The sequence below is a fragment of the Hippichthys cyanospilos genome, chromosome 3, assembly GCF_059441005.1.
Source record: "Hippichthys cyanospilos isolate Australia breed blue-spotted pipefish chromosome 3, RoL_Hcya_1.0, whole genome shotgun sequence".
Lineage (NCBI taxonomy): Eukaryota > Metazoa > Chordata > Actinopteri > Syngnathiformes > Syngnathidae > Hippichthys > Hippichthys cyanospilos.
In genome coordinates this window covers 18,514,392-18,527,773 of record NC_142371.1, presented here as the reverse complement: position 1 = coordinate 18,527,773, position 13,382 = coordinate 18,514,392, and the positions used below count along the sequence as shown (strand labels likewise).

At 41.3% G+C, this 13,382-nt stretch overlaps 1 protein-coding gene across 1 annotated transcript; it reads left to right on the top strand.

The window, feature by feature from the left end:
- Nucleotides 1–274: 274 nt before the first annotated feature.
- On the top strand, nt 275–13,193 carry cops7a (COP9 constitutive photomorphogenic homolog subunit 7A). The gene is made up of 8 exons (XM_088411427.1): nt 275–318; nt 5,032–5,154; nt 7,427–7,502; nt 8,553–8,641; nt 9,632–9,834; nt 9,915–10,020; nt 11,204–11,373; nt 12,778–13,193. The coding sequence occupies exons 2-8, from the start codon at nt 5,032–5,034 to the stop codon at nt 12,815–12,817; spliced, it is 807 nt and encodes a 268-aa protein (XP_088267553.1). The 5' UTR covers nt 275–318; the 3' UTR covers nt 12,818–13,193.
- Nucleotides 13,194–13,382: the final 189 nt, after the last annotated feature.

Genomic DNA, 13,382 nt, shown 5'->3' with positions numbered 1-13,382 from the left:
AAAAAAGAAAAAATCGTTATCTTATACCGCCTTTATTTTTTTCTCGTCAAACAGAAAACATTCTTAGGACGCAAAAAAATAAAATAAATACTGTATTTGAGACATTTAACATCAAAACGTGTTTGTATGACGGGAAATGGCCTCTGGGTGTCGCTGTTCTTACTGCCTCAGTTTTGTGACGTAAATGCAGCTACAAACCCCGTCCAGTTTCTCCTCCACCGAGTGTCCAATCAGAGCGCACGTTATTTTGTCGTCATACGTGAGCAGGGCGGAAGTGAAGGACCGACCGGGAAGGCTAATCCGCTCGATATCAACAAGGTAACATTTACTCAATTTATGCTATTTAAAATGTTTTTACCATCACCTTTATGCATTCAAAGCCTTTAAAACGACATTGACGATAGTTTGTATTAATTTTGGTATGTGGAAAGGCTTACAATAAACTGACTTAGCCTTTCTTGAGCGTTTGGATGCTAATGTGCTAGCATGACATGCCGAGCGTCTGTAGCGCAAATAACAAAATATGTTTACGTGTCGAGAAACGATCACACACATAGTGTAGTTTCGTTTCACTCGCAGCGATTTGCATGTAAAACACGGAGTGACGATAGCAAATCTTTTTGACGGAGTAGGCAAGGAACACAGGACTTTTAAAGGTCCTATTAGGTCCATAATGCAAAGTGGTTATGTAGTAAACAAATAGGACATGTCTAGGATGGTGTTGTTTTCCAATAGTAGTTTATTTAATTCGAAAAATACTTTTCGAACACGTTTGAATAGAGTATCTTCTTTATTGGTGCTATGCGGGGTTAAATGAATTACTCTTGTCGTGCTCATAGATTAAGAATCAAATTGAATAATTTATCTATATTAGGAGGTCGCAGTTGGGCGAAATGCGTGTCAGCTGCACATCGGAAATGACGTAGGAGCGATGGATTTTATCGTTCCATCTTGTGCATACCGTGGCTAAGAACGAAAACATGCAGCAGCCATCAGAGCAAGTGCAATAAAGAGTAAAATCATTCTACTTTCATCCTTGATGGGATAGAGATCCACCAGGTGCGTTTTCAATGTAGCAAGCTTGAAGAGATGCATTTTTGATTACTATAGTGACATTTTTAATATTGCATCTTCATATGTTGCTATTTTCTTGAGGGATGGTTGATAACCAATATCAGGTATCAATATCGAGCTGATACCATCCTCATTACAAGGTATCAGGTTCCCATGAAGGGTGATAGCCACTGATACTTGGAAATGATTCCTAGGTCACTGGGTATGTAAAATAAAAATGTACAAATAAAACAACCTAAAAACAATCTCTCGCTGCACTCGCCAACACACCAGCACCATCTCAGGGCAAATAAAGGAACTGAATTCATATTATCAACTGCTACAATGAATATCCATACATATGATTAAATTAAAGGGTATAGAAGTTTTGATGTACATGATAATCTACATCATCATCTACATGATGCATTTTGAATATCATGATTATTATGCAGTAATGTAATTCTATTATGACCTTTTTATAATTTATTAATCTTATTCATTTAAAGAGTTTAGGAGCATGTTTATAGGCTTGGAACGGATTAGGCTATTTACATGTAAAAGGAGTCTACTTAAGAAAAATTCGCTTTATGAAACGAATTAATTAATTTTCTAAGTAGAGCTACCACCTTGAAATAAGGCCAGGTATTGCGCTACTCTGCTTCTCGCTTAGCCTTCATTTTAATATAAACAGTTGTGAAAGATGAAATGCAAACGTTATGTATGAGCGCCAATAAAGTTATAAGGAATGTTTTAATATTTATTTATTCATTGCCTTGAGTTGGCGAGTTTGGGAATGGCGACTCGGCGGGACTTCACGGTATTGTGGATGCTATTAGCTCGTTTTTCTTCGCCCCAATAAGGATCATGGCGTCTTATTTAAACTCCAGCTCATCAGCACAATGGCTAATTCTTGTTTACATCTGCGGAAAACGCTACAAAAGTCATTACATTATAAGCGCTTTAAAGGCAGCATTTAATTTCAGTAAAACTCCAGTCGTAAAAAAAGGCTGGCGGTGATCTTCACAGTCATCACTTCTTATTAGCTGCAGGACTTGTGTTTTTTTTGTTATTAAATTGAGTGCAGCCCGGGCAAGTTTGTTTTCTACTGATATAAAGTTCCAGCACTGCCGTCCAAACCAACTGGACTGTAACCTTTTTATTATTTTGCCCAAACACTTGTAATAAATAACCATAAAGTTAAAAAAAAAAAGAACAGAATGGCTGACGTGGAGAGTTTTGGATTCATTATTTAACTTCTGTTGCAGAATTTTTGTCTTTCTTTTTGTGAGCCGCCCGTCAAAGTCTTCAAATAAAAAGCCAAAGAGACTTTGCGATGAGCACACTTCATTACTCAATGATGTCCTTCGCTGACCCGACGGTCGGCTGTTGACTCTCAGACTCGCGTTTGAGCTCTTCGTTTTTTTCGTCTTGGTTTTTAGGATGCCATCTGCTGCTTAACTCAATTAAACATTGTCACAATAATGTGTCAGATGGGGCTAGCAACATATTGTTTTGGATGAGATAGCTGTCAAGATGTCACTAACAAGCTCCTAAATGCTTCACGTTGTTTACCAGACTGTGGAATCCCTCGCAAAATATTTTATGTACCGTACCTCAGTTTGTTTTTTCTTCTTTATTTAATGAGAAAAGCATACGCCGCTGTTTTATTCAATACATGCTCACATTTTCTTTGTTGACATGAAATCTCTGTAACCGTGACGTCTACGTAAGAAAAAAAGAAAGGAACAAGCATTTAATAGTTAGGGTATTCAACACCACTTTTATTTTTAGACAGTTACGAGAATTCAATACCGAATACCGATACTACTAGTGTTTTTGATACAGAAGATTTCAATTGACAAATAATGTTGAACACAGACCTTTCTGTTGTCCAATGTGTCAAACAGCAGCAGTGCAGCACCGACTCCTGGCCAGTATCGGTGACTGGTATCATCATCCTTCACCAGTGTCAAATTTGTCCACTGGGGAACACTGTGGCTGCTCTCTAAAGTACCTAAACACGTTTTTATGTCATGACACCGCTGCCAATCAGTGTCAACATTATTTAGAATCCACTCCCATTCATTAAGCTTTATTTAATGTGTTTATTTTTTAAACATGAAATAGATGCCGGGATTCCGCGTAGGTGCTTTTGGCTGCGCCACCTGCCAACTCATTTGTCCAACACGCTGGCTTGAAATATGTTTCATTAAAGCGGCGCCAAATGTGCCCGGGAGAACTACGCCTCCATGAGACGATAACATGCAAATTCTTTTCAATAAGTGTCAGAAAAACGATGAAGAACCAGTCCCATTTTTTTTATTTATTTTTTTTCCCCAAAACATCTTTCTGCGGCATTAATTTTAAGACGTAGCCCGCAGTGGTGAAAGTGGTCTGACGCAAGCTGAATAATTGTACGGCGCATGGCTAGACTAAGATGTCCCAAGTGAGGCACCAAGTGCTCTCTGGGAGGAAGCTCTTAAAATAGCTGATCCAAGTCGATAGCACATGATGCCACTTTGTTCTCTCACTTCTAATTCGCCGACTCGAATCAAACCTTCATTCCTCCTTTTGTTCTATTCCTTACTTCAGTGAAGCTCAGCCTTGTTTCAAGTACTGTACATGTCAAATATTTTTTGCAGCTAGGTATCACCCAACCGGCGCAGAGCGTTTTTGTCTAAAGAAAAACAATTTAAAATTGAGTGTCTTATTTAACGACTTCAAAAGATAGTTTGGGTAACGCGTTTGATTTCTGGCTCATCGGCTGCAAAATTGCATCACTTATGACCATGCACATAAAAGTCATCATAAAAGGCATGCAGCAATGTGCAAAGAATAGAATATAATGCCTTTATTCTGATTGTACACAAGCTTACAATGAAATTGGGAGCGCTGCTCCGATTGGTGCATATTAAAGACATGAACAATAAATAATCCATACATAAAGAATAAATAGAATAATCATCGAAGTCGCTAATACATTTTTTGCAAGTTATTTCATGTTCCAATTGATTTGCTCTTGATTTGAAAGAAATCTGTACTCTTCACATGAAAAAGCAGTAAATTAGATTTGCTGATACCTGCAAAAACCCAGTTAAACTTTCACGTACCCCCTGATGCGCCTTTATGAAATACCAGGGGTACTTGAACCCCATTTGACAACGGTTGCCTTCTTTTGGTTGGTTTTGCACCGGTTAACTTTATATTACACTTGCATAACAAGTAAGAATCTATGACACAAAACATTTATGTTTTTAAACAAACCTCAGACGATTTTGACTTACATTTAAGGCTTTTCCGATAGAACCTTTTCATTTGTTATACGATGCTGATATTGAAACCTAGAGTGCTGCCTGATACCATATATATATACAATATCGGCTGGAATGATACATGCTTTTATTTTGCTATTACATTCAGTAACAGCGCGTTTGACAAAATTATATTTGAAAATCATCTGCATACAAATCCAGAATAGCAGGATTGGAGTAGGGAAGCGACCGCTTGTTTTAAACTACTAATATTGAACATTTTGGATGCAGACCAATTTAATCTTCCTTCACTGATATTGGATCAATGCCAATATCATATCAGAACAGTTACTAAACTCAAAACAACAATACCAAGTTAATGAACATCGATTGAGGAACTCTTTCAAAAAAAGGTCTAAAAAAATTCTTCCATTAGTTTCTGTGGGGAAAATAGTTTTAAAAATCCAAAACATTTATTGTCCGAGGTCCCCCAGCGTGCGTCCTTTTCGACATTTAACAAACTACTTTTAAAGGGCAGGAGAAGGATGCCCGCACGCAGCTCGCGCGTCCATCACGAGCTTCGGGACTCCCCGAAAGTCTGTTCCGCGAGCGCCGTCTTAATGCGGTGGCAGTGATTATAACGTTGATATTCCTTTAATGCGCCGCAGCTGTCGTACAAGTTGCGCATGTAATTAAGCAGTCGTCTGCGTCTGTCTTTGGGCAGATGGAGGTGGAGCAGCTCCTGTCTCTGTCTGGCTCGGCGCTGGCCCAGGCTGTCGGCTCCCTGCTGGAGACCCCCGGCCTCTACGTCTTCTCCGACATCCTGGAGCTCCCGAATGTCAGAGAGGTAACAGTTTCGCACACGGGCAACAAATTGAGTAAAAAAAACACCCAACAAGGGAAAAAAATTGTGTGTGTTTGTTACAATTTTTAATTTATTTTCCCCACTGTAAGGCGCACCTAAAAGCCTTAATTTTTTAAAGAGCTGATGGTGCGCCTTGTAATCCGGTGCACCTTATATATGAATAAATATATAAATATATATTAAATATTACCTGTTTCTTTTGTGTGTTTACAGTTGAAAAAGGTTGGTGGTATTGATATGAGTTATTATGCTATTGCGAGTTTAGAGTTATTATTTGAGTTATTATTGTTATTACTTTGAGTGTTACTACATTGTGATTGAAAAAGTTTTAAAATATGTCATTAATTGAGGGTCTATCTTATAATCCGGTGCGCCTTATAGTGCGGAAAATACGGTAATCACAAACTAATTGATCGCAACATTTCTCGTGGTTGATTATGATTAATAGCATTTTTCAACAACTATTTTCTTTATATATGTAGATTTATGTATGTATGTATGTATATATGTGATTGTGTATGTGTGTGTGTGTATATATATTAGTTCTGTCGTGTGATTACATTTTTTAACTAATTGATCACAAAATTTCTCCTATATACATACACACATACATAAACCACACACACACTAAATGTTTTGATTTGCTTTATACTATTTCTTTTCTTATTTAGTTACACATTATAAAAACTTGCGGCGGGTGTTAAACTGGCAACAATGTGAGCAATTTTCTCTTGCTACTGATCCACTTGACACCCAATTAAAATCTTATTTTTTTTTAGGCAATTTCTAATCCAAGCGCTTGCGCTGGATCTCATTAGAATGCGTAGGTGTACCTAGCGAAGCGTGCACGACGAACGTGAAGTGTCTCACGCGGTAATATTTGCAAAGTTAAATGCTGTCAGGGCCCGCACAGTCACTTTGTGCTAATATGCATATTCATCTCTCGCGCGCTGGAGCGGCTAATTTGCTAATACGCTTGTTTACTTACGGTAGAATTTATTCCAAATCCCATCTCGGCTCATTCTTGGTTATTTCTGTTCTATCTTCCGAGAGTCTTGGGTTGTATCAATTGTGGGATTAATGAATAGAAACAAAATATCTTTTTTAAGCTCTAAAATGAGCGGAAAGTCATATGCACTGCGCCCCTGTCTCTGATTGGCCAATGCGGTGCTGTGCATAGCACTCATTGTTTTTCTGTAGTTATAATAATTTAATCGTGTGGAATAGAAGAAATTAGTGTGGATATTAGCAGAAGAAAGGCAGGCGTGTGAACCCTTTTCAAGCAGATGACATGCCAAACCTATAATTACTTATAGTTCAGAAAAGACGGCAAGTAAATGACACCTCTTCACAAGGTTTATTAAATTGCCTTCATAAGCTCTAATGTGGTGCCAAAGCACTACTTTTCTAGTCGAGAGGGCACGGGAGCCATCCTGTGACATTTTTAAGAGATTTAAGAACGGTATATGAGTAAAACACCACTAGGAGACAAGCAAAAAAAAAGTGTGTAAGTTATTTCATTCATTCAATCTCAAAGATGTATTTATACATTTACAATTGCCGTATGAAGGCTGGCTAATGCGATCCAAAAATCATCCTGGACGTCGACAATTTTAATCAAAATCCCAGCAATCAGTCGTAGCAAACCTAACATTTGAATCTCAAGCATAAAATTAGTTATAACCTGTGCATAATTTGCTTAAATGCCACAATTAAGTAGTTGGTAAATGTCATAAGCAGCTGGATTTCATGATTCAGCGAATTTGCACATTGTCAATATTTAAAACGGAAAATTCATCAAAGTAATTCGATTTATTGCCGAGCCTTAGTCAAGACCGTCAATGGTGGTTTTGCGATGGCGATAAATACATGACATACAAGTGTTTACGAATAATATGGAATGAACAAGTTATTCGCGCAATTCAGGACTAATGATTATTTCAATCCCTTGTTTATTTTCTGACTGACATAAATCATAAAGGTCTGTGAGTAATAATCCTTCTCCCACTCCAAGATTTGGAGTTTCCCATTATGCCAAAGCTCTATCTTTTCTAATGAAAGGCTTTACTAAAAGAAACTCCTCCTCTTCGTTCAACATAGTTCCTTGGTACAACGTTGCCACAAGATGGAGCCAAACCTGCGGTTTTACAGAATTGCAAATTGGCGAATATTCAAATATCAAATCCTAAACACTCCTATTTTTCTACTCTTCTTACTAAATGTCATGTGATCTCTTCATTTTCTCTGCGGGCAGCTGGAGAACGGCCCCCACGCCCCGATGTACCAGCTCCTCAATCTCTTCGCCTACGGTACCTACTGCGACTACAAAGGTACGGCGCGACATGTGGAAAAAAGCGCGCGTGTGCGTGTACCTCGCAGCTAACTCTTTTATTACAAGCTGTATTTTGTCGCCGCGAGGCAGGCGGGCGCCTTGACTCGGAGGTATTAAATAAACATGGTCTCCGAAGGTGCCGCAGGCAGCTGCTTCGCAAACAAATTGGACTGACTCATTACTGTCGGTGTCAAAACAAGACACAAAAACGACACCAACATTCACGACTCTTCTGTCTCGCTATTCATTCGTAGCCGAGCCAACTTGAAGTAATTAGCCGTTCCGTTTATTCATCTTCGCCGTAATTACTCTGTTTGGCATTTATTTAATGAACTGCAGAGGATGCTGGCCTTCTTTATTTATTTATTTTTTTGTGTTTTTACAGAGTACTAGTATTCTAATCCAATGTCTCCCGATTTTTATTGAGCCGCGGGGCATATTAAAAAGTAAATAAAATCACAAGGCACACCAACAAACAAATGTCACAAATCGTGAGTACCAACTTAATAATGTGCCATCTGCTCTAAGTGTTTTGCTAGCAGAAATACAGTAGTTAACAAATACCTTAGTAAAAAATCATGTTGTTTTGGAACTGATTTTGTTTATCCTTTATTTGTGGTTTGGTTGATATTTTTTGGCGCTGTTGACATTACATTTTGCAGTGAGGAAGGACGGTGCGGCTTGTCTTGGATTGGTTTCGGAAACTTGAAAGCCAAAATTCCCCTCACAAATCAGTTTAATGAGTAAGAAACAGACATCCTGTCAAGAGACAGGTGACGAGCCTACAACTTCAAAGACAATAAAAATAGTTGGGAACCCCTGCCTAACTATAACTTTCAATGACAGTGAATGTTAACATTCATTTAAAAAAAAAAGATCGTTGACATCTATAACCGCATTGGTAGCGAATTTTTAGCTACACAAGCGGCAAAATATTACAAAGCATTTCTTTTATGATGGAGCGCAGTGCGACCACCTTAATAAAAATAAATCAATACCCGTCAACAGTATACGTAGCAAATTTTTTGACCAAATGCGATTCCTTTAGAGCGAGCGGCGTCCCTGCCAGAGCTGACACCCGCTCAGAGGAACAAACTTCGCCATCTGTCCATCATCAGCTTGGCCTCCAACCTCAAGGTAGACGTTTTCCCCCGCCGGCGTTCTCACCCCGCAGAGAAGCTGTCACGAGTGGAGCGCGATTGTCTCGTTAGAATCGCACGTGTTCCATCGTATCGCAAGTTATTTTCGACCCTTCAGCTTGAATGTTTTTCTTCTTTTTTGAAAGAACCATGAGCAATTTGCACCTTTCCACCTTTCTTTCTGCTTCAGCACATGCTCTGTTATTACACTTAATTAAAGCAAGGCAAGATACTTTTTTTTATACGGCACATTTCTTACTCAAGTTAACCCAATGTGCTTCAAATACAGTGTTACCTCTACTTATGAACGCTGTTAGAAAAAACTCTGCTTACGAAACGTTTTGGCGGAAAAATATTGTCTCTAGTAACGAGAGTTCAGGATAGCAAAGGCGACATTGTTAGCATGAAATATGAGACAGGAAACCCCAGCTCTCGCGCCAACATGACTGTCGTGTTACCTTAAAATGACCAGTCTACCGTATTTGTTACAGTTTGTGCTATCATTTATAAATATGCCGATTTGTCCATTAACAAGGCGACAGTTTTTTTGCGTTGATGTTTACCGCGGTCTTCCACTTTTCATCTTTACTCGTTTCATCCACATTTCCAACAACAATTTACACAAACAACAACAAGCACATTTGATAGATGTGACCTATCTTTTTTTTTTGTTGTTGTTTCTTCACGGTAGCTAATCCTCTTCCTTCTACTACATGAGTATTTTTCCGAGACCTTCAACCTTGTGCCAATGATATAATCATCAGCGGCGATGATGTTACACGCCGACCTGGAGCGCCGCGTTGCTTAATTACATGCCATCCGACACCCCGCCGCGCTTCCCTCGTTTTGCCGCCTTTAATGTCACTCTAATCGCCCGGCGGATGGTTCCCACCTTTCTCCTTTAGCCGGCGACATTTAAGCAAACGCGCCATTTTCCCGAAAGCGTTAGCAAGAGCGTGACGCCCGGCGCCGCCTTTGGTCCCTTCAGTGCCTGCCGTACTCGCTGCTCCTGCAGCAGCTGGAGCTGAAAAACGTGCGCGAGCTGGAGGACCTGCTGATCGAGGCGGTCTACTGCGACATCATCCAGGGCAAGCTGGACCAGCGCAACCAGCAGGTGGAGGTGGACTGCAGCGTGGGTCGCGACCTGGGCCCCAACGAGCTGCCCAACATCGTCAACACGCTGCAGGAGTGGTGAGTCGCTAACGCCGCGCCGCACGGCGCCCGGGCCCGGCCCGGCCCCTCCCCTTCCTCCACGGCTTCTCCCCCCGCAGGTGCGCCGGCTGCGAGGCGGTGCTGTGCGGCATCGAGGAGCAAGTCTCCCGAGCTAACCAGTACCGCGAGAGCCAGCTGAAGGTCAAAGTTCAAGTGGAAACTGAGGTCGGTCTTCTTCCCTCGCCGCAATTCCGATCTTGACCTTTACGCCTCGGGCCGCTTGTGATATTTAAGAAGAAAATCCCAACTGGATTTTTTTTTTTTTTTTTTCTTTTCTCACCATCGCCCCCGGCTCCTGTGCTTACAGTTACATTTGCGCGTCTACTATCCCGCGCTTATGAAAGTCATCTCTCAAAAGCAGCTCCATGAATGATTACTTAAGCGCCTTCCGCGATATAAGCTGACGTGATGAAAGGCCACCGCGGCCACGCAAGACAGTATCCAGCAGGGGGGGTCCATAGAATGGCCGCTTTCAAATGCTTTGAGTAATTGATCAAAAAAGCAATTTCTTATTAAGTTTTCAAATTAATTTGTTGACTCATTCAGCGCCAGGGACGAATTTTCACGTTTTTTTAAGAGTCCGGACGTCAAATCCCAGATACTTAAGCATTCAATCGATACTTTGGTCCACTAAGGACATGAATTTTTCGATACTTAAGTAATACATCGATACTAAAGTTAGTATCGATCTTGTAGCAATACAAATCGATACTAGAAGACTATAAGGCAAATGTCGCCTGGCCATTTTTGAACCAGTTTAATAATTTGGCCCCAACACAGAAATTATCACATTATCACACAAATTATCTTTATTCATCACAGTGTTTTGGATAAAAACCACAAATGGCCCCCAGGCACTCATCGGGTTACGAATGAGTAACCTGAATTTCCGGAACGAAATACCCTCTAAATGTCTAACTTTTCAAACACGCGCCGGCGTCTCGCTTTTCTCCGACCTTTTGATGATATTCAGCTTTTCGTTTCCATCGTAATGACTTGCGCTTGGTTGCACCGGCTTCGCTGGGAGATTCTGCTTTTGTCGGGGGGAGGGGGCATGATGTGCTCAACGCGAGAGTTAAAAACAACAAGGGTGCTGAGAATTATTAGCATTGTTAGAAAAAAACGGATGTCCTCGACTGAGCACACTAGGACTTGGTAGGGTAGCTCCAATGAGTCCAAAGATGCAGACCAAAAACAAAAGTCTCCGCAAAAGAATCGGCTGGGACATAACTCATTTCCTGTGTTTTACATTTCAAGCGTTGACATTTAAAGGCCACAAATTCCTGAACATTTTAAGGGTTGAACAAGTGCGGGGTGACCCTTGACCCCAATCGCGGTTTCTCCTCAGGTGTCAAACCTCCAGAAAACCCTGAAGGCCAGCGCCGCTTCGCCGTCATCGGGTCCCGCCCCCGCCGGGGCCGCTTCCAATCAGGATGCCGACCAGCCGGCCGAACCGCGGGACCCCGCCTCCTCTCAGGAACCGCGGCAGCCGGGAAAAAAAAGTTCCAAGGTGAAAGGGTGAGTAACTTCTGTCTGCTGAGCTAAATTAAGATTGTTTGTATTTTCCCCGGAAATCAGAGAAAAGAACTCAATGGATTTTTCTTTTGTGTGTTATTTTGATGTATCTGCTTGTTTTCTTCTTTTTTTTTTTCCCACGGAGCACTTTGGGCTTTCTAAATATGCGTTTGGCGCGTAATAACGGCAAACACGGCTAAGTGTCTCCTTCAACATGAAATGAAAGCCATTAGTCCAATGTTCTCGCAGAGAGCAAAGTGAATTCAGCGGGGAGCGACCGGCCCTTTTATTTTTTTGATTTTTCCTTTTTCAATAAACACTAAAAAGCCAGCTGCCGTTGGAAGCGGCCGCCGGGGTTGTTGGGTTCCGCCTCCATTAGCGGCCGGCGACGCCGCATCTGTCCCGGGTTGTAAAATGGCGCCTGTTGCGGGCAGTCTGCGCCCTTCCACAAATGTTTTTCTTTTTTTTTTTTGGACATTTCTTCCTACCTTAAAACAATTCTTTGATTTCTTTGCAATTTTGTGGTCCTACCCTGTCAAATTGTCAATCATTAGCGGTGTCCCGAAACTTTCGATGTAATGCCGATATTGCAGACTAGTGAGCTGTCCGATACCGATATCGATCCGATACGATATCGGCGGGGAATGATAACACTTATTTAGCCGTCAAGTGGTGCTTTTTCAACAAAGTTTTACAATCGCCGGCAACAATTGATATGAGAAATTTTGAGCCAAACGTTTGGGTTATGCAAATTCAAACTCAAACGTGAGAAATATACTGATTTAAAAAAATAAATACTACCTCAATTAAAGAACCATCAGCTACTATAATAGTAGCAGAAATGATCAATTTCATAAAGTACCGAATTAAATGAATACTTAAATATTTGATATCATTTTTGATACCACTGGAATAAAAAAATTGAAAAGGGATGAACAAATCAAAACAGATGGGCACATATAAGCGTACCAGAAATAATCGGTTAATAAACTGATTAAATAATTAGAAAATGAGATGTAAGACGATAAAAAAAATGAAATTTGCAAAATGAAAGAATACCTCCTATAAAATAGCCCAATGCAGTCTTTCATCCAATATGTCCTCCTGAGAGCTAGCCTATTCACGTGCGTCCACTGTAGTGGACATTAGTTTTTGGTCTTCATCATTTGCCACATCAGAGCTACCTTACTAAGTCCTATTCTTAGTAAGTCAAACGTCTTATTGGTTTGAGTGCTTTCCAGTCAAATTTACTGTCTCGCTGAGGCGAAAAGGACACAACAGTGGACACAAATGAATAGGCCGTCCTGGAGGACAGGATCAGAGATTTTGGATGTACGTAGACAAATACGGGGGAAAAAAAAAAAACAAAGAAGAAGAAGTCATGACATCATTCTCTCTCCCGGCCAGGCTACGAGGCAGCGGCAAGATCTGGTCCAAGTCCAACTGAAGACGTGACAGGCGGCACCGCTGATTTGAACGCTCGCGGGACTCGTTGAGGGACAAAAACGGAAGCGTTTAAAGGAAGAAAAAAAAAAGCGGTCGGCGCCGTGCGGGGCGGGGGTCACGCCCCCGCCTCCGCCGCTCTGACGGTAAGCCTCACGGGGACCTTTAGTTTTTTTCGTTTGGTCACCTAATCTCGCTTTGACCCATTTGCGGCGTCCACTCGCCCGTCCTTTGTGTAAGTGAGCGGACAAGATCGGGCAGCCGGTTTGCCCGGCCAATCGGCACCGGCTTTTGCCCCGCCCGCCTTTCCTACTGAGTTGAGAATTGTATCACAGTCCGAGTATAATGTGTTGGGAAATAAAAAGCAAACACTTATCTTATCTTATCTTGATGAGATCTCATTAATGCCACCGTCACGTGGGTTCATCTCCAGGGGGGGGGGGGGGTTATCGCCGCTAAATGTTAACTCGCACAAGGGGGGGAGGTCAAGCCGTTAATTAGGGCGTCGTCCCCGTAGACGCCCACGCTTCATTCAAAGGACATTCTTGTTTGTCCCGTTTTCCGCCCGG